General features: G+C 46.2%; 1 protein-coding gene across 6 annotated transcripts in view; it reads left to right on the top strand.

Moving 5' to 3' along the window:
• Positions 1-12,055: 12,055 nt before the first annotated feature.
• AGFG1 (ArfGAP with FG repeats 1) overlaps positions 12,056-21,258 on the top strand; it is a gene marked incomplete at both ends in the record, with an annotated part of 66,024 nt that continues 56,821 nt past the window's right edge. For all 6 annotated transcript variants that reach the window (XM_080689140.1, XM_080689139.1, XM_080689138.1 and 3 more), the window contains one exon: positions 12,056-12,222. In XM_080689140.1, the coding sequence (XP_080545266.1) occupies positions 12,056-12,222 (167 nt within the window). The remainder of the gene's footprint in view (positions 12,223-21,258) is intronic.

Here is a 21,258-nt window from a genome sequence, read left to right as displayed (position 1 = left end):
GGCTAATACAGGTGTGTGCCACCATGCCTGGCTCTGAGATGCTGTTGTATACAATGAGTGAACTGTGGCTCAAGGAAGGGAGCTTGGTATCATTATTACTTAAAAGGGACCGCACCTTGAAGCTGCCATAACTTCTCGGTCTGATTTCTATTATGCTTTCCATTCGAAACTTTGGGAAGAATGCTTCTCATGTAGTGAATAACTAGGTCTCGTGCTCACAGTGGGGACATGTGGCAACACACTCTTCAGATAAAAACTGTCTTCATGGGCATGGACCCATGAGTCAGACTGATAGAAGATGCGCTTAAGTAGACCCCAAATGTAAACCCCATTAAGGAAGTAGAAGCTGTTAAAATTACCCTAAAAACCCATGAGTTATGAAAACGAGGCTCTGTTCTGGCCAGTTCTTGCGCTTTGCTGACTGTATATCAGAGGCGATGCTCGTGGGAGTCAGCAGGCGTGCGGCTGTCCATCAGGGCGTAGAACGTTGGGCGAGAGGAATGAAAACGGCTCAGCCACATTCAATACACGTGGCACATGTGGCTGACAGCTAGGTGAAATGACGCTGGATACGTGCGGAGGGCGCCGGGAAGGGGTCAGGAGGATAGCCAACCAGGGTGGACGCTATTGCCGGGACGGATGCTGGCAGGGGAACGTGTGCCGGGATGAGGACTCTGGCTTTACCCTCCGGGTTGATTTCTTAGGGCTGCAGGGGCAAACTGTCACAAAGCAGATGGCAGAAAACAACGGGAATTTATTCTCATCATTCTAGAGCCTAGAAATTCAGTAGCAGAGCCGTGCTCCCTTGGAAGGCTCTAGAAAAATTGCCTTCCTTGCCTCTTTGAATTTCTGGGGGCCCCTGGCATCCCTTGGCTGGTGGTGGCGTGACTCCAAACGCTTCCTCTGTTGGCACGTGGCCTTCCTCTGTGCCTGTGTGTCCCCTCTGGACTTCAGGCCCACTCTAAGTCAGGATGATTTCATTTTGAGATTGCCAACTAATCTAATTCCATCTTCAAAGGCCTGGTTTCCAAATAAGGTCATAGCCTGAGGTTCTGGTTCAATGTGAAGTTTTGGGGGACACTTCAACCCACTGCAGTAGCACTGTCTTTAATATATATCTCTATGTATCTATCTATCTATATCTTGGTATACATATATATTGTGTATATATGTATATGTACACACATATATAACTTATATACTGATATATATATCTTATGCCTTTATATTATTTATAGAATTTTTAAAAACCGAGTGAGCTGAGCATGGTGGTTCATGATTATAATTCCAACCACTCTGGAGGTTAAGGCAGGAGGATCACAAGTTCAAAACCATCTTGGAAAGCTTGGGGGGACCTTATCTCAAATAAAAAAAAAAAAAACAGGCAGGGAATGCAGCTCAGTGATCGAGCTGATTGCATTACATGCAGGAAGCTCTGAGTTTGACCATAAATGGAAAAAGGAAGAAAAAGAGGGAGGACTTAGGGAGGGAAGAAAAATGAAATAAAAAGTAGGTGTTCTATGGGAAGAAAAAACATATATACTTTCTTCCTCCAGATGGATTGAAGGGGAGGTGGCTGGTGGAAAGAGGGGTTCATAATTATTAACAAGGGTCACTAAAACTTGCAGAATGCGTTCCATGTGCTAGACACTAGGTGATGTTGGGGGGCTAATTCACTTAGCTCTCATGGCAGGTAGGTGGCAGCATCATCTTCATTGCCCAGATGAAGAAACTGAGGCACAGAAAAGTCGAGTTAGTTGTTCAAGCTTCCAGGGAATCAAAATTGGAACCGGAACTGTTGGGCTCAGAAACCGCGCTTATGATTTCTGCGCTGTTTCTTCACGTGCAGGTGTGCCCAGGAGATATGGGTCTGGCTAAACAGCTTGACAACATTTCCTGTTTCAAAATAAAGAATAACTAAATACATGTGGACACAACATTTCTCTTTGTCTCCCAAATAAGACATTAAGAAATAGGGCTGGGCATAGTGGTGCATACCTGTAATCCCAGGACCTGGGAAACTGAGACAGGAGAGTGCAGGTTCGATGCCAGCTTCGACAATTTAGTGAGACCCTCGGCAACTGAGACGGGAGGATCTCAGGTTCATGGCCAGCCTCAGTTACTTAGTGAGGCCCTTGACAACTTAGTGAGACCCTGTTTCAAAATAAAGAATAAATAATAAAAAAGGGCTGGGGGTGTAGCTCAAAGGTAGAATCTCCCTGGGTTCAGTCCCCAGTACAAAGGAAGATTGGTACCACCAGAAGTGTTTCTCCCGTACACTGTCCAGTGATTTTACCAAGGCAAGTGCAGGGTGCCCTGGTCAGAGTGCGGCCACCCTGCCGCAGTTTCACGGAGAAGTGGCACCTGGCCAGCTGTAGCTGAAGTGTGACTGTGGTTGATGTGGGACCTTAGGAGCTGCACACGCTTACTGGGAGGGCGTTGATAAGCTTAAGACATGACAGCCGTGTGTGTGTATCTGCCTGGTGCTGGGCTGAGTATTCTTTCTGACTTGTAGGACCTTCTGAGTCCTCAGTAGCCCAGGGCTGCAGGTGAGTAATGGTAAGCCGGATGGCATCCTTCCGGTAAAAGTGGGTCCCGGGCTTGTTCCTGGACCCTTCCTCGGGGACGCCCCCACTTCTGAAGCCCAGTCTGTTCCTCGACTCTTAGTACAAGCTACAAGGCCCCATCTCTACTGCAACAGTGGCCTAAATGAGTGTTGGGGACGTTTTCAGAGTGGGAGTTTGTTCAGGTAATTTCCCTTATCTGAATCACTTCTTTCGTATGTGTGCACAGCCTGAACCTCTGGGGTGGCTGAGCATCCTTACAAAGCAAAGAGCTCAGGCTAAACCCGGGAGGAGAGGGGGTTGTACCACCAGCTAAACACCAGGAAAGTGGCCCATGCCTTTCCCGTTCACATGGGGTCAGTGACAGAGGACGGTGCTGACCGCTGAGGTTCAACTATGGTCTCCCCAGCAAAACCCCAGGCCTTCAAATCCCAGCTCCGTGACCCGGGCAAGCGCCTCAGCTTGGATGCCTTTGCGTCTCCAGCTGTAACATGGTCCAAGAATAAAATCTACCTGCAAGGCTGCTGTCACGGTTCACTGTTCACAACGTGCTTTGGGTCCTGTGGGTGCTGAGCGCCAGGAACTGCCCGTCTCCATCACAGGGTGTCAGAGCAGAGTCCCCCGTGAGCGCATCTTCTCAGGGTGGGGTGCTCGGTCACCTGGGCTCGAGGGATTTACTCCTACGAGTTCAGTTAACCCCCAGACTCGTGAGCCACCACTTATCTGCTGGCACCTGCCAGGGAAGACACAGGAAAGAGAAGGAAGAGGAGGGTGTTTTATTTTATTTTATTTTAAAGAGAGAGAGAAAGACCCACTTTAAAAATAGCTCCATCTGACTCTTCATAACGCAGGGCTGATGAGTGGCCCTATTTTTCCTTTTCCTCGGGCTAAGCAAGCTCTGTGGGGGTTTCTTTTCTGATAACTAGGGCAGGTTTCTGTCCCCACAGGGGCCTCTTTCTTTCCCCTGAACCAGAAGGGAAGCTCCCCTTTCTCTCCTCAGCAATGGCCCTGAACAACGCCCCATTGACGAGGAGAATGGAGGGTTTCTTACCCAGGGCGCGCTTCCTGCTGCGCCGCCAGGGACCTTTCCTCTCTCTCCCTTTGGCTTCCTGAGACTGCGATTTCTGTTCCTTCCACGCCCCCAGAGCAGCCCAGGATTCCTGATTCTGGCACAAACTGACTGCGGAAGGGATGCTGCGTCGTCCCCCATCCCCGTGTCCGTTCATCTTTCATTTGACCAGTGATATTTATTTATTTGTTTATTTATTATTTATTTATTTATTTATTTATTTATTTATTTATTTTTGCAGTACTGGGGATTGAACCCAGGGGCATTTTACCTCTGAGCTATATTCCTAGCCCTATTTTTTTTTTTAATCTTTTTATTTTGAAACAGGTCTCACTAAGTTGCAAAGGGCTTCACAAAATAGCTGAGGCTGGCCTCGAACCTGAATCCTCCTATCTCAGCCTCCCAAATCCTGGGATTACAAGCCTGTGCCACCATGCCGGACTTTACCAGTGATTTCTGATATGTGCAATTTGGAATTTCTCCTTTGGTGTGTATGTGTGTGTTTCAGGGAATTGAACCTAGGGGCATTCTATCTCCAAGTTACAAGCCAACCTTATTTTATTTTTATTTGGAAACAGGATCTCAGTAGGTTGATGAGAGCCTCGGTACTTTCTGAGGCCTCCTTTGAACCTGCAATCATCCTATCTCAGCCTCCCAAGTACTGGGATTATAAGCATGTGCCACCGTGCCTGACTAAATTTCTCCTTCTTCTTCTGTTTTTTTTTTTTGTTGTTGTTGTACTGGGGATGAAACCAAGGGGATTCTACATCTGAGTTACACCCTCAGCCCTATTTTCTATTATTTCTTTTGAAACAGGGTCTCACTAAGTTGCGGAGGGCCTCACTAAGTAGCCAAGGATGGCTGTGAACCTGCGATCCTCCTGTCTCAGCCTCCCAAATACAAGGATTGCAAAGTGTGTGCCACTGCGCCTGACTTTCTTCTTTACTTGCTCTGTGCCAGCCTGGCCATCCAGGGGCACCCTCTCCTTTCCCACTACATTTTTTACGCTGCTTTATTTTCCATGCAAGCCACCGGGTCTATTATATTAATGTACTTATCGAAGCCCTGAAATAGTAGAGCTGTTGCTCTGCTCACTGCTCCACCTTTAGCATCTACCCCGGGGCCTGGCACATCATAGGTACCTAGTACTTGCTCACTAAAGTAAGGGAGGGAGGCAGGAAGGCTGAATGCTAATTCTAGCTTTCCTCCAAAATCCAGAAAAATGCTTTTTTTTTTTTCGATAAATGGATAATAGATATCACTCTGCAATTGTTTGGGCTTCCAGAATGGCCCCATTTGGGTCAGCCAATCATCAGGCACAACTTACGAAGCATCTTCTATATCCTGGAAAAAATAGAGATCCAGTTGGGCATGGTGGCACGTGACCGTAATCCCAGTACTTGGGAGGCTGAGACAAAAGGATCACAGGTTGGAGACCAACCTCAGCAATTTCACAAGACTCTCGGCAGCCTAGGGAGACACTGTAAAAGGGCTAAAGGCATAGCAGCGCACACGCACACACACACACACACACACACACACACACACACACACACGAGATAAGAAAGTTATGAACTGGTCTCTACTCTCTGAGAGCACAAAAGTCGGCGATTAGAGAAAGCTTAAAATAAGAGCAAAAGAAGGAATACAGAAGAAGGTGTGGCCGGAGGGCGCATCAGGGGACGCCTCTGTAGCCTCTCTTCTTTCCGGCCTCTGTAGGGAGATGGAGGACAGGTGGCCACCTGTCAGCACTACAGCAGCAGTACCAAGGGACTCGTGGCCTTTGGGTGTCTGGTTTCTACAGTGTGGGCGTTCCCTGCCGGCGTGTACCCAGAAACCACGCGATTTCCAGGAAGCGCAAACCAACTGCTTGTTCTCTGCCGGTTTTCCCCCTCCCTCTTCCTTTTCTATCTCGCTGCTTTTTACAAATTAAAAAGCAAGTCAGGAAGCAATGTTAAAAATAATCAAAACGCAGCAATCAAAAGAAGAAAAGGGGAAAAGGATCGAGCTGACTATTATTCCACAGCACTTTATACTTGAGGCCCTGTGATTATTCGCTGTGTGAAACCCGCTGGGGCCTGGGGGAGTTCACAGGGCCATCTAGACGTCTCTTTTGCATTACTTCCACGGACCATAAAAATCAGCATTGGCTTCTTGGCCAAAAGCTGGGAAAAGTCACGCCACGGGAAAGGAAGAATGTTAATCAAAATGGAAAACCCACAGCTCCGCTTTTCCTACATTGTAAATGTTTACCGCTGCCGGCTGAGTCTTCTCTGGACTCAGCATCACCTTTGGGGAGTCAGGAGGCCTAAAGGAAGGGAAGAGCTGAAGACCCCAACACTGGAGAATCGGAGCTCCCCCAAGCCAAGATGTGCTCAGCTGAGAGCAGGTGCATGGGGTAGCAGATGGGGGGGGCCTCGGAGGTGCTCTGAGCTCCAAGTTTTGGGGCTCAGGAGAAAATGTAGGGGTTCTCACGCCCACTTCAATTTCAGGGCAGGGGGAATCTCAGAAAATCGAAATATGAAAAGATATCAAAATAGAGCCCCCAAACTGTGTCATGCTTTGAAATCCTTAAACTGAATAGATTAGCCCTTTTCATTTACAAGTCAACAAAATAAGACAAGTGAGCTGTTCACTGGTTGTTAAGTCCAAGACTTATCAACAGTATGAACTCAGAGTGCCCCGCAGGTCACAAGGAGGGCTTTGTGGCGCGTGTGCGTGCCCAGCGACACCTTCTGTGACATCAGCGGGGCTCTGGCATCCTGTGGGTAACTCCTGTATTGTCAGAAGGCTAAACTGAGGTCCTCAGCCATGGGAAGCCCATCTCTCTGCTCTCCGGTGCTCGCAGGGATGAAGCCACCACCCATCAGCCAGATCAGGAATGCTTATCCTGCCCGGCTCTCCCCTAGACCTCAGGGGCCTCCTCCGGGCCTTGGGCCTCGCCCGCAGGCGCCGAGGGCGGGAGCCCCAGATGAGTTGGCAGCTGCCTCCTTGGCTCGCTGCTTCCTGGGTGCCTTCCAAAACCTAGGGTTTGTCCAGGACATTCTCTCTGACTCAGCCCTGGTGATAAGGCAGGCAAGAGCCTCTCAGCAAGTCCGGCAGCATCCAGGAAACCTTGGCGGTTCCTTACCCATGGATGTTTGATTTCAGAATTTGCAAGGTTCTTAACAAGACTCTTGTAGCTTTGACAGAACTGTCATCCTCCTAGAAGCCACAACAGCAGAAAGGAAACGCTAAACAGAATACTGAACCCTCTGCATAAGACCATGGGAAGCTTTAATCTTTGGCACCCTACCACGTATCTATGTATTTGTGCAACCAGTACTTATTGAGCCCCTTCTAAGTGCCGTGCCCCTGGACAAGTGTTGGAGAAGTGATGGCTGGTGAGAATTCGGTTCTGGTCTCTGCCTGAATAAATCCTGTGTAGGGAGTGAGAGACCCAGCTGCAAATCACCATGCCGTATAAATAGCCACAGCATTAAATGCTACAAAGGAGAGGTGGCTGGGGCTATGAGCACATATTATAGGGTCTGACCTGGCTAGGCAGGATGGAAAAAAGAGCTCTGGGAAAAAAAAAAAAGATACTAAGCTCGATATGAGGGATGAGAATGGGAAAGAGGAGACAAAGACTGTTTGGGGCAATTAAAAAATAGCATATGCAAAGGCCCTGTGGGGGAAGAGTAGAAAATATTAATACAACTGAGAATTGTAAGGTGGTGCCCGTGGGTCCCCAGGCCGCTGTGAAACAGACCTAGGTGGTGGGCAGGGAGGGGCTGCTGTGCAGGGCTTCTGAGCCTCCTCTATTTTCTTTTGTTTTTTTAAACAATGGGAAATCACTATAAGGCTTGGGTGAAGGGAGGGGTCTGGGGATGTCTGAAATACATTTGCACTTTGCAGAGCTGACATCTCTGAAGGTCATTTTGCAAATCCACTAACAGCAGGGTCAGCGGTCACTGGCGGTGGCTGAAGCAGAAGGAGCAGCTGCTTCAGAGCAGAGTCCCAACGGCTCACCTCTGGCTCGGCCTCCGGCAAGTCAGCCTTTGTGAGCTTCTGTTTTCTTGGACATAAAGTGGGGATAATAATACCTCCTCGGCGTTGTTGAGAGTTAAGGAAATGAAAATAAATAAATAATCTTGTTGGACACATGGCAAATTCTCTTTGGCACTGTGTGTGTGTGTGTGTGTGTGTGTGTGTGTGTGTGTATGTGTGTGTGTTGGGGGTTGAACCCAGGGACATTCTATCTCTGAGCTACACTCTCAGCCCTATTTTATTTCTCTTTTACAACAGGGCCTCCCTAGGCTGATGAGAGTCTCACTGCTTGCTGAGGCTGTCCTGGAACCCGCGATCCTCCCGTCTCAGCCTCCCAAGCACTGAGATTACAAGCGTGCACCACCGCGCCCGGCTAACTAGAGCCATGTTTTGGAAATGCCCATCCCTGCCTCTTCAAAAACAACAAAAACACAGTAATAAAACAGAAGTCACTCACACAGCTGTGGGCAGCAGGTGCCGCAATCTCGCCTGTGGTTCTGGAATGTATCAGGTGATGGGCCCGGGGAGAAGAGCCGGGCAGGCTGAGTGCTGCGAGGGGCTGTGGGCGGTCTGGCAGCCAGCCGAGCGTGCTGCTGTCAGCCCGCTGTGTGATGGGACCAGGACTGGACAGTTCCAGCTCTCGGCCCTTCAAGAGCCCAGGGCCCTGCCAGAACAGAACTCCAGATGACCTCAAGTCAGGGTCTTGTCAAAAGGCTCAAAAGCCAATTTTAAAAGGCTCCTGCTCGCTGGCCAACGATAAACCCTGTGGATATCAAGGTCATCGACTATGTCTAAATCCTTGCATTTATAATGATACTTCTAGGCTGAGTTTATGATACTTAATGATCTCCACTGGGAGGTGCTATGAAAGAAATAAATTATATTGAAAGCGTGTGAATAAGGAAATCAAACATTATCCTGTCTTTCTGACATGAATGATACCAGATAAAAGATAAGGGAGCTTTTCTTTTTTATCAAAATATTCGGCTAAAAAAAGAAGCGAGAATGATAGAAACCGAGTATCCTTATTTTGTAGTCCTTAATGAGGGACTGGATCTCGACATTAATCATCCATGGCTGCCAACATCATGAAAAGGCTCGCCCTCATGTGCTCCCGATGGAAAAACGTAACATTAAAATAAAATCTGGCCGGGCGTGGTGCGCGCACGCTTGTAATCCCCGCGCTTGGGAGGCGGAGACAGGAGGATTGCGCAGGTTCGAAGCCAGCCTCAGCTACTTAGTGAGGCTTTCAGACCCTGTTTCCAAATAAAATATAAAAAAAGGTCTGGGAATATAGCCCGGAGGTAGAAAGCCTCTGGGTTCCACCCCCAGTACCACCAAATAAATAAATAAATAAATAAATAAATAAAATCTGCTTCTCCCCCCAAGCTGAACTATACACCAGTGAACTAGATTCAACTACTGACTTTTCGGAAAGAGGAAACAGAGCAACACATTAAATGATATAGACTATGAAAAAGTCTGTAGGGAAAAGAAAGCTTGAGTCCTAAAATAAGTGAATTACAAGGGAAAAAAGAAGAGGAGAAATGAGAGAGAGAGACAGACAGACAGACAGACAGACAGACAGACAGACAAGGCTTTAGGAGACATATTGCCCAACCTCAATTGCAGAAAGTGGATTTAAACAAACTATAGAAATCTCTAAGAAATGTTAATGATATAATTATTAATTGAACATTGGTGGGACATTTAATAACTGTTAGGAGTTATTCTTAACTTTCTATGTGTGCTAGTGGTACTGTTTTTAAGTTTGAAAAAGAGAATATTCTTGTTTTATAGTACTACCAGCTGAAAAAAAGGTTTTATTTATTTATTTATTTATTTTGTGTGTGTGGTACTGGGGGTGGAACCCAGGGGCTTTTCTACCTCCGGACTATACTCCCAGACCTATTTTTATACTTTATTTAGAAACAGGGTCTCACTAAGTTGCTGAGAGCTTCTCAGCAACTCACTAACTAGCTTTTGAACCTGTGTGATCCTCCTGTCTCAGCCTCCCAAACACTGGGATTACAAGTGTGCGCCACCATGCCCGGCTTGCTGAAATGGTTTTAAATGAATGGTATGCTAGCCATGGTTTGCTTTAAAATAATAGGATGGGGGATGGAGGGATAAGTCAGCACTAAAAAAGCAAGGTTGGTCATGAACTGACAGCTGTGGACCATGGACTCATTGAAGTTGGTTAGTTCCCATAAAAAAAAAAAGTTAAAAAATCCATCAGCCGATCTATCTGTCCCTTACTTTTAATGTTAAAAGCCTTAGCTGTTATTTTATTATCATTATCATTATTATTATTTTGTGGAACTGGGGATGGATACCCAGGGGCATTCTACCTCCAAGCTCAATCCCCAGCCCTATTTTTTTATTCTTTATTTTTAAACAGGGTCTCACTGAGTTGCAAAGAGCCTCACTAAGTAGCTGAGGCTGTCCTTGAACTGCGATCCCCCGGTCTCAGCCTCCCCTAGCTATTATTAATACTGTTGAGTAATATGAAGTCTCACAGGCTGACTGATTCCAGCCTTTTATGGGAGATGTTCAACAGGAAACCTGGATTCTCCTATGGAAATTTCCCACTCAAAGGGAGCTATTGAATTTAGCCAGGCATGGTGGCACATGCCTGATATCCCAGAGCTTTGGGAGGTTGAGAAAGGAAGATTAGAAGGTTTGAGGCCAGCCTCAGCAAATTAGCAAGACCCTATTTCAAAATAAAAATAGGGCTGAGGTATAACTTGGAGGTAGAATGCCTCTGATTTCAACCTCCAGTACCACAAACAAACAAACAAACAAACAAACAAACAAAAAGAAAAAGAAAAAAAAGCCCAAGGATTTATTGTAAAGCTCTAGTTCTCTGGAAATAGGGGGTCGAGATAGTTTTCCCCACTTTGCTGGCAGTTGATTCTTGCAGTGATAGCCGGGGCCTTGCAGTCTGACTGGGGTGGAGCCTCAGTTTCCCCAGGTGAATACACACCGCCCCAGCCCTGCACCCCCCCCCACCCCATTGCTGAAATAGAAGTAACAACCTGCTGACCTCCAAGGGTTGACGTGAGGACGGAAGGAGATTCTTCATGCCTTCATTTCATAAACACCCAGCGAGCACCTACTCTCCAGCCCTGAGAGGGGAATGGGTGAAGCCGTGAAGAAGGTACAGGGGCTGGGACCTGGGTTTGGCGCCTTCAAGGAGAGCACACAGCTGCTGAGCACCGAACTGGACCTAGCGTTTCTGAAACGGTGCACAAAATACAGCAGAGCAGTCTGACCCGGAGCAGCTCCGGGCGGCACCATTAAGAGGCTGACCTGGGGAAGTCCAGCTGGGGTGACCGGGGCGTCGCCTGCGACTGATGGGACTTCACGGGCCTTCCAGGTGCAAGGGCTTCTCTCCAAACTCCCTCCGCATCTGGCAATAACTGGCAAGTTTGGGTCGCCACAGCTGGGGGGAGGAAGCGTTCTGGTGTCTGGTCAGGAGAGGCTGACAAGATATCCTATAGTGTCCAGGGCATCCTTTACCTCCCCAAAATGAATGGGTCCAAAGTATCAGTAGTGAGCCGGGCGCGGTGGTGCACGCTTGTGATCCCAGCATTCGGGAGGCTGAGCCCGGAGGATCGCGGTTCGCGGACAGCCTCAGCTACTTAGTGAGGCCCTCCGCAACTCAGTGAGACCCTGTCTCAAAATAAAGAATAAAAAATAGGGCAGGGGGTGTAGCTTGGAGGTCGAATGCCCCTGGGTTCTACCCCAGACCCCCTTCCCCCGCACACACACAATCAATAGTGAGAAGGCCGAAAAACCCTGATACAGAAAAAGGAGCGAGGGGTGGAAGGAGTAATCTGGACTAGGGCACAGTGAGAAATTGGGGATTATCCCCCAAACAATGGACACCCTTTGCAGAGTTTGGAGCAAGGGGGAAAGCAACCCGTGCGAAGCGCTTGGTCCACAGGAGCGCCATCAATACCGTGTATTACCCATTACAACCAGGACGCCTCCCTCGCGCTTGGTGCACAGGAGCTTAATCGATACCGCGTATTACAGCCTACAAGCAGGACGCCCCCCTCGCGGGGCGCCGCCGGGCGCAGTGACTCCTCCCGGCCAGCAGGGGGCGCCGCCGCCGCCGGGCCTGGGGCCGCCCGGGGCGCGCCTCCTCTTGCCGTGGCCCTCGCCGTCTTTCCCCTCCGGAGCAGTCGGGAAGGCGGCGGCGGCGGCGGCGGCGGCGGCGGTTGTCGGGGCCGGCCGGTTGCGGGGCGTCGAGCCAGGGCGGGGGGCGGCGGCGGGGCGGCGGGGGCGCTGACGGCGGCGGCCGGGGCGGCCCGTGGGAGCGCGGCGGGGCCGGCGCAGCGCCGCCCGGCTCCCGGCCCTGCCGGCCTCCTCCGTCGGCGCCGCGGCCATGGCGGCCAGCGCGAAGCGGAAGCAGGAGGAGAAGCACCTGAAGATGCTGCGGGACATGACCGGCCTCCCGCACAACCGCAAGTGCTTCGACTGCGACCAGCGCGGCCCCACCTACGTGAACATGACGGTCGGCTCCTTCGTGTGCACGTCGTGCTCCGGCAGCCTGTGAGTGGCTCGGGGCCCGGGCTGCCCTGGGGGTCCCGGCGAGCCTCCCGCCGCGCCCGGGGCCGGGGCCTTTGTGCGCCCCGCCGCTCGGCCCCGCACCTGCCGCCCGCCCGCCCGGCCGCGTCCTCCCCGGGACCGCGCCCGGGGGGCTGGGGGAGAGCGGGAGACGTCTGGAGGGCAGAGTTGTGGATCCCGAGAGAAAAGTTGGAGGGGTTTAATTGCGGGAAGGGGGAGGCGAGAGGGGGCGGAGAAGAATCCGTAGAGAGTCTTGAGTTCGGGGGAAGTTTGAGTGGAGAGTAGGTACTGGTTAGGAGTGGGGTGATGCTAAACATGGTGGCGGTATCTGCGAGACTGCTGGATCGACACCCAAGGGCCCCGGCTCCACACAGACATAGGGGGGGATGGAAAGACAGCAGGACTTCAGAGAAACCGAGGCTACCGCCGTGGATTACTCAGACGGCTTGCACCTGTCTTTGCTTCATTAGGCTTTATTTTGCTGTTGGTGGGGGCTTGACATTCCATTTGCAAAATTGGCAGGTGATTTAGGAACTGCTGGTAAGGTGCGCTTATGTAGTCATTATCTTGGGTTCTCTAGCTTATTAATGAAGTGGTAGTTACTAAATAGTCTCAAGGTCTTTGTAAGATTGATAACTGAGGAAAAGTACTTAATAAATGGGAAATAGGTTTCATAAAGGCTGGAAATTGCCCACCAGTATACTATTTGCTTTATTTTTAAACCATTTAAAAAAAAATCTGGACAAGAGTCATTATTAGTTTTCCAGGCTAAGTACTCTGCTCAACACTAAGGGTATTGTGGTAGGAGAGAGGTCCTTAAGGTTGCTTTTAGGTTGTGTAGTCAGGGAAACAGAAGTTGCTTGAGGTAGGTAGTATCTAAAAGATAGCCTGGTTCATACTTTTCATTTGTAAATACAGCCAGGAAGTTAAGTGATTTAATGTTGGGCACAGAGATTAAGGTAATTCGCCTAACGTGTGTGACTTTTATTCTTTTTTAAGTTTTTTGTGTGTGTGTGTGTGTGTGTGTGTGTGTGTGTGTGATACTGGGATTGAACTGAGGAACTCAGACATGCCAGACAGACTCTATACCAACTGAGCTACATTACCAGCTCCCCTCCTCCCCCTGCTTCAAAATGCAGTTTTACTGTGACACAGGGTCCCTCTGGATTGTCCAGCTGGCCTTACATTCGTAATCCTGCCTCAGCCTTCCGAGTAGCAGTGATTGCCAGCCAGTTCCACGTGCCTGATGTACATTTGACTTTTCATATGTTCTTTAAAAGCATGTCCTGCTTTTATTAAACATCACCTCCTTTGATGCATTTAAAATATTTCCCAGAGCAGGGGGTACATGCCTGTAATCCCAGTACTTGGGAGCATGAGATAGGAGGATTACAGATTTGAAGCTAGCCTTAGTGATGCTGTCTTGTCAGCAACTTAGTGAAACCCTGTTTCCAAATAGAATAATTGAGGTTGTAGCTCAAAGGTGGAATGCCCCTGAGTTCAATCCCCAGCATCATAAAGAAGTATTCAGCTGGAAAAACATACATATTTTATGTTCTAGGTTTCTGATATTTCAAGTGTGGTCCATTGAAAGTACAGAAAATACTTTCCTTGCAGCAAACGTAAAACATAAAGGAAATATTTTCAAATCTCGTCTTAAGCCAGGTGTGGTGTCGCACACTTGTAATCCCAGCGCTTGGGAGGCTGAGATAGGAGGATTGCACAGTTTCAAAGCCAGCCTTAGCTACTTAGTGAGGCTCTCAGCAACTTAGTGAAACTCTGTTTCCAAATAAAGTATAAAATAGGTCAGGGAGTATAACCCTGAGGTATAAAAGCCCCTGGGTTCCACCCCCAGTACCACCACCAAAAAAAAAAAAAAGCATCTTAAATTCCATGCTTTGGAAACACTGTATATAAGAAGATATCTCAATATAATATTAATTGCTTGTTTTAATGAAATTTTATCTATAATAGGTATGCCCTCCTTCTATTCAATCTTTATTCCACAGATACTTTTTACTTACGTTTCCTGACTCCTATACTCTGGGAAGTGCCAGACTTACTGGGATCCTGCTATCCTTATGGTATTTGCAATTCTAAGTAATAGAGGTATAGTTTTGACACATTGTACTATTTCTTTTTTAAGAGTATACTATCTGTGAATATACAAATGGTTACAGAAGGCTTCACAGGAGTTAATGCCTCAGTAAAGACCTAAAAAACAAATTCCACACTACAGACAGCTTCATGTAGTTGAATGACCAAGTACTTATGAGCTAGGTAAACCTGCTTTTGAATTCTGGCTCCAGGTAACAGCTGTGTGATATTGAGAATGTCTCTCAGTACTTGAACTTTTCTCATGAAATGGTGAGGATGAAATTCTTGTATATCTTGAATGTAGATTTGTTGAAAAGCATTACTAATGAACTGTAGAGGGTATTCCATGAGCAGGGAACAGGACATTGTTAAAGATGAGAAACTTGAGCCGGGGGTGGTGAGCCAGCGCTTGGGAGGCTGAGACAGGAGGATCGCACAGGTTCGAAGCCAGCCTCAGCTACTGAGTGAGGCTCTCAGCAACTTAGTGAGACCCTGTTTCCAAATAAAGTATAAAATAGGTCTGGAAGAATAGCCCAGAGGTAGAAAGCCTCTGGGTTCCATCCCCAGTACTGCAAAGAAAAAAAGAAGAAGGAGGAGGAGGAGGAGGGGGGGGGAGGAGGGAGGAAGGAGGAAGGAGGAGGAAGAAAACCCTAATAAAATTGTTAGCAATTTGATATTTTTGAATATAAGTTGATTCAAATCTGCCTTAAAATATGAAGGGAATTTATGATTTGTATATTTATTTTTGTGGTACTGGAAATTGAACCTAGAAGCATTCTCCCTTCCAGCTAGATCCCCCTCATTCATTTGGAAACAGTCTCACTAGGTTGATGAGTCTCGCTGCTTCCTGTCCTGGAACCTGCAGTCCTCCTGTCTCAAGCCTTCCAAGTGCAGGGATTACAGGTGTGCACCACCACACCCAGCTCTGTTGGTTGGTTTGAAGTGAGACTTTATCCACTGTCTTGATATTGCTTAGGCTGCCCTCCAAAAATGGTGGCCCCTGGCTCTTGGGGCCATAACTGCTTCATTATAGTAGTCCAACACTTTCAGAAGTTCTGCAGTTCATTCTGATTGGGTCAGCTTCGGTCATGTGGCTCCCTGAACCAGCATCTCGATTGGATGCATCATGCACTCTGGTTTTGTTGGAACAAGGAGCTCACAAACCAGATATCTCAAGATTGTTGGGAAAGAAGTAGATCACTGGAATCACAACCAGTAGATGTCTGCTGCAAAAGCTTTGGGCCATGATCCGTACCTATAATCATAGCTACTCGGGAGGCTGAGTGAGTGAGTGAGGAGGGCTGTGAGTTCAAGGACAGCCAGGGCAAATTGGTGAAAATTTTCTCATCGTACAATTTTTTTTTTTTTTTTTTTGGTGGTACTGGGGTTCCTGGAAGCCCTTCTACCTCCGGGCTACACTCCCAGTACCTATTTTTATACTTCTTTATTTGGAAACAGGGTCTTTTAAGCCAGCCAAGGCTGGCTTCGAACCTGCGTGATCCTCCTGTCTCCGCCTCCCAAGCGCAGGGATTACAAGCGTGTGCCACCACGCCAGGCATTGTACAATTTTTTAAAAGGTCTGGGAATATAGCTCAGTGGTAGATTGTTTGCCTAGCACGGGTTAGGCTCTTGGTTCAATCCCCAGTAAAAACACACACGTGGTCGGCTGCAGAATATTGAAGGGACTGTAGCTACTGAAGATTTTTATATTTGAAAAGCACCGATACCAGAAAATAATTTAGGGAGCATAATATATCTCTGGAACTATGTGTTTGCTATATAGATGACATAGTGTAATTGAAAGAAAAAGAATTTTAAGTTCAGATTTTTATAGTGCCACTAGCTTTGTTACTTAGGGCAAGGTGCACTTGAGGCCACCGTGTGGAGCTTGACTTGAAGTCATCCTCTTACCTTTGATTATTAATTTATTTCATTTTTGTGGTATTGATAATTGAACTCGGAGAACTCTGAGCTACACTCACTTTTCTTTTGAGACTGGGTCTCCCAAAGTTGCCCAGTTTGGGAAAAAAAAAAGTTTAAGGCCAGCCCAAAGTTGCTGGCTTTGAACTTGTGATGCTACTGTCTTAGCCTGTAAATACTGGGATTACAGGCGTGTGCCACTGTGCCGTGCTTGACTTGAGTCACTAGGTTTGTGATAAGATAATGTGTATTTCAGGGTTGTGAGGAGGACCAAATGGTATGTAGGCTATATTTATTGTACATGCACTGTATGGGAGGATGGGGCTTGGTGAGAGAGGTACAAATATAGAGCATTTAAAGTTGCCTTAGTTAAAATGATGATTTGTAGAGTTTTCGTTGAGTTTAGGCAAAATAAAAAGTAACATTTCTGAAAGTTTGCTATTGTGTGTCGGGGGCGGGGTGGGTAACTGGGGATCGAACCCAGGCATTCTACCTCTGAGCTACACTCCCGGCCCTATTTTATTTTGAAACAGGATCTCACTAGGTTAAGAAGCATCTCAGTACTTTCTGAAGCTCTCCTGCAACGTGTGAACCTCCTGTCTCAGCCTCCTAGGTACTGGAATGACAGGCGAGTGCCACCCTGCCTAGCTCTCAGTTTGCCATTCTTAATGACAGCTATTTTATGTGACCAGTGCCTTTAAATTTGGAATTTCACAAGTGGTAAATGTAGGCTGGATCTTTATTCTAAGATTTAACTTGTTTAATTAAATAGATAAAAAGGTTTTTTTTTAGGATGATCGCAATAAAATATTCTTTTGTAGTTCTTTTTATAGTATTTAGGAACTCATGTGCTTGCAGTGAGTAGTGATTTACAGTCCTAATTCTTTTTTTCACTTTTTTGATTCTCTAATGTGGCTGCATTCAGTAAGATATTTCGACAGTTCTGTAAGCTTCAGTTTCGAATAAGTGTCAGAATTATTTGATACTTTAACTGTGAAAGTCAGTTTTTCTCTTTTAAGTGAGACCCTAGCATATATGCTAGGGGTGCAACAAAATATGTCAAAATAAAAAAAATACAATAATTATGTTTTGAGTGCTAGCTGTGTAGTAGGCATTATTCTACTGACAATCCTTTGAAGAAGTTGCTGCAGTCTGCCCACAACTTTTAAATTGTAAAGTTAGCCGTTCACTCAATGCCTTACTGCAATACCCTGCTTCATTTGGGGGTCCAAAACTAATGATCCTCCTGCTTTAGATTCCTGAGTTGCTGGGATTACACTGTGCTGCACCACACCCCGACCAAGCCTCTCTTGATAAGCATCCAGACAGTGACCTTTTGGCCATGAATGTTCATTGTGCAATAGGCATTAGCTGTAGGTTTCCCAGAGGGAAGGCGGAACATGAATTCATGCAGCAATTGGGTTAAGAAGGTGATTCTTCTGTTCAGGGTGTGAGGACATCATTTGACTTTAACTTGATATGAAAGCATCATTTCCATATTATGATTTTCTCTATTTACTCATTTGTCCTTGGTTTTTTATTTGTTCATTTGTATTCTGGTGGTACTGGGGATTGAACCCTGGAGTTAAGTCTAAGCCACACTCCCTACCCTATTTTATTTTTAATTTTGAAAGAGCAGGATCTGATAAGTTGCTGAGGCTGGTCTTGAACTTGTGTCCCTCCTGTCTCAGCCTCCTGATTCCTGGAAATACAGGCATGTACCATTCTGCCAGGTTTGTCCATCGTCTCTGGTGCAAGGTGATTATAAACACTTTGGTCCTTGGTTTCAAAATATATAAAATGCCATTTCTGTAGGCAGTATTTTATTAACATTTTAAGTATCATTGAATTGTATTCTAAATAAAAAGAATTGAAACTTTTTAATTAAGTATTCAATTCTGATCTCAGTTTAAAAACCATTAACTCTTTTTTTTTTTTTTTTTGGTGGTACTGGGGTTCCTGGAAGCCCTTCTACCTCCAGGCTCCACTCCCAGGACTATTTTATATTTTTGAAACAGGGTCTCTTACGCCAGCGCAGCTGGCTTCGAACCTGCGCGATCCTCCAGTCTCCGCCTCCCAAGTGCGGGGATTTACAAGCGTGCACCACCACGCCCGGCTAAAAACCATTAACTCTTTACAAACCTCTGTCTGTTGCAGTTGATTCTGTAGAAAATAAGCAAATCTCTTAGATGAGATCTTCAATCTTTTGTATGTATGCAGCTTATATGGTACTCACATTTGTGAGATTTCTGTGGAAATCTTTAAGACTAAGTACCATTAACCCTTCTACCCCTCCCCCCCAGGTAGAGTAATACATTCTCCAATACATACAATTAAAATAATGTTTTGGGAGACACAACTTAGATCCCTAAAAGGTTAGGCTTAAAATGTATATGAAAATGTAAACCATAACTTTGAATACTTTCATTAGTAACAGGTGCCTTTGGTATCCTTTACAACCTCATACATGAGAGCCTTAAAGACACCTGACTAAACCTAATTAAAATAAAATTCATTTACTTTATAATGGGGACAGAAAATTTATTTGAATTGTTTGAAATATGAGGAATGATAATTCTTTAAAGTATGTTGTTGTTCAGAGACTTCTGAGTGAAGTATTATCTTTTTGATTAACATAATTTTTTAAGAGCGGGAAGTAGTAATTATACCTTTTAGGATTGCTTTTTGTAAGAGACACATTAACAACTGGAGCATGCTCCAAGGAATGTGATCAAGATGGTAGAGACTGGAAACCATATGAGAGCAACGTCTGTAAGAACTTGAACTCTCTTAGCTTAAGGAAGGAAGGATGCAGGTGGAGGAGGGGGAGAGAGGTGCACAGAGCATCATCTTTGGGTAATTTAAGGCCTATCACTGAGAAAGTAATAAATTCTGTATTACTCTAGATGGAGATATAATACCAGTGTATGGGAGTCACCGAGAAACATGTTTAGAAAAGAAATGTTCCTTATAATTGTCAGGTGCTAAACATGTTTGTCCTTTCCTCATTTTTAAAATATTTTATAAGCTCTCTGTTAGAAGAAGCATTAGAATTAGTAGAACTGATAATGTGGGAAAATGTGAAACCTTTTGATCATTTATCTTTTCAAACCTTTACTTCTTAATGAAGCTTGGTGGTTCTAGTTTGGAAGTTTCTTTCAATATGATCAGATGTGATAGGTACTTCAGTTTGGCTTTTTTTTTTTTTTTTTTTTTGGTGGTACTGGAGGTGGAACCCAGAGGCTTTCTACCTCCGTGCTATACGCCCAGCTCTATTTTATATTTTATTTGGAAACAGGGTCTCACTAAGTTGCTGAGAGCCTCACTAAGTAGCTGAGGCTGGCTTCGAACCTGTGTGATCCTCCTGTCTCAGCCTCCCAAGTGCGGGGATTACAAGCGTGCGCCACCACGCCCGGCTTCAGTTTGTTTTTTGTAATTCTTTTCTAGATACCTTTGTAATCCTCTGCTCTGGAAATGTTAGTTTCTAGGCCACTGTTGCATCTATCAACCCCTGGACTTCTATCCTCATTCTGGAAATTTTCTTCAGCCCTGGGCTCTTTTACCTGAACCCTCACATCTCTAATTGCCTCCTGATTAAAGGTGAATGGGAGGTAAAAGGAATTGAGAGCTAAATGACTAAAAATATCTTATTTTTTCCTCATTTTAAAATTAATAGTTTATCACCCCGGCGTAGTGGCGCACACTTGTAATCCCAGCTTTGGGAGGCTGAGACTGGAAGATTGTGGTTTGCGGACAGTATCAGCTACTTAGCGAGGCCCTTTGCAACTCAGACTCTCAGACTCTGTTTCAATATAAAGAATAAAACGTAGGACTAGGGGTGAAGCTCAGAGGTAGAATGCCCCTGGGTTCCATCCCCAGACCCGCAAAAAAAAAAAAAAAGTAGTTTATCTACCTATATTCACAAAAATGAAAATACTTTAACCCTTGGGACTTTGTAGTCATTAGTTATATTCAAACCTTAAGTATTTTTGTTGAGAAATCTGATGTTGTTATTATCAGTGAGTCTTTGTGACTCATTTTTCCCCTCCTTTGGGGAATATTTATGGTCTTATCCCTGCTATTCTCAACCTTATATTGAAGTATTTTGGTTAGGTCTTGGAAACTTGTGCATTTTGCTTTAATGTTTTTGGTGTTGTTTGGTTATTCTGTTTTAGTTTAGAGAGAGAGATCTGGTGTGTGTGTGTGTGTGTGTGTGTGTGTGTGTGTGTGTGTGTGTAACCCAGGGGCTTTCTACTTTCTACCTCCGGGCTATACTCCCAGACCTGTTTTATACTTTATTTGGAAACAGGGTCTCACTAAGTTGCTGAGAGCCTCACTAAGTAGCTGAGGCTGGCTTCGAACCTGTGCAATCCTCTTGTTTCAGCTTCCCAAGTGAGGGGATTACAAGCGTGCGCCACCACGCCCAGCTGAGATCTGCTCTTTTGAAGGAATAAAAAAGCATCACTTTTACTGTTCTGAGCCAAATTAAGGGTGGTGACTGGGGTATAGAATCTGTCATTCTCTGTGTATTGTCTCAGATTTGGCCTGATACCTAACAGCAATTCCCAGCTGTGCATGAGTCCAGAGTCTTTGGTATGACTTGTTCAGGTTAAACTTTCCTTTAGGCTCTGCCTAGGGCCTGGCCTTGCCTGGGAGCGGGGTAGGGCCTGTGGCTGTTGCACCTATTTAGGCCCCCCCAGTGTCTTGTTCCTTCAGTGAATCTTTCATAGTACCTGTGGTCAAAACAAGCTTCCATTTGGCCTTTCCCATTCCGCAGGAGCTTCTGTTTAGCTTTTCTTTGGAGTCAGCTGCCACTGGTAGATTCATTTTTGTTTGCAGTTTGCTTTGTTTGTGAGACAAGCTCCCACAGTGGTGTTGCGGACATTGAGCTGGGCTGAAGTGATCCTCTGGTCCTAGTTTCCTGAGTAGTTGGGACTCCAGATGCGCATCACTACACCTACCATGCCAGACTCATTTTTTTTATCTTTGAAGTTTTATTATTAG

The sequence above is a fragment of the Muscardinus avellanarius genome, assembly GCF_963383645.1.
Source record: "Muscardinus avellanarius genome assembly, chromosome: 2".
Classification (NCBI taxonomy): domain Eukaryota; kingdom Metazoa; phylum Chordata; class Mammalia; order Rodentia; family Gliridae; genus Muscardinus; species Muscardinus avellanarius.
The sequence above is the reverse complement of the archived record's forward strand: the minus strand, read 5'-3'. Positions and strand labels throughout refer to the sequence as shown.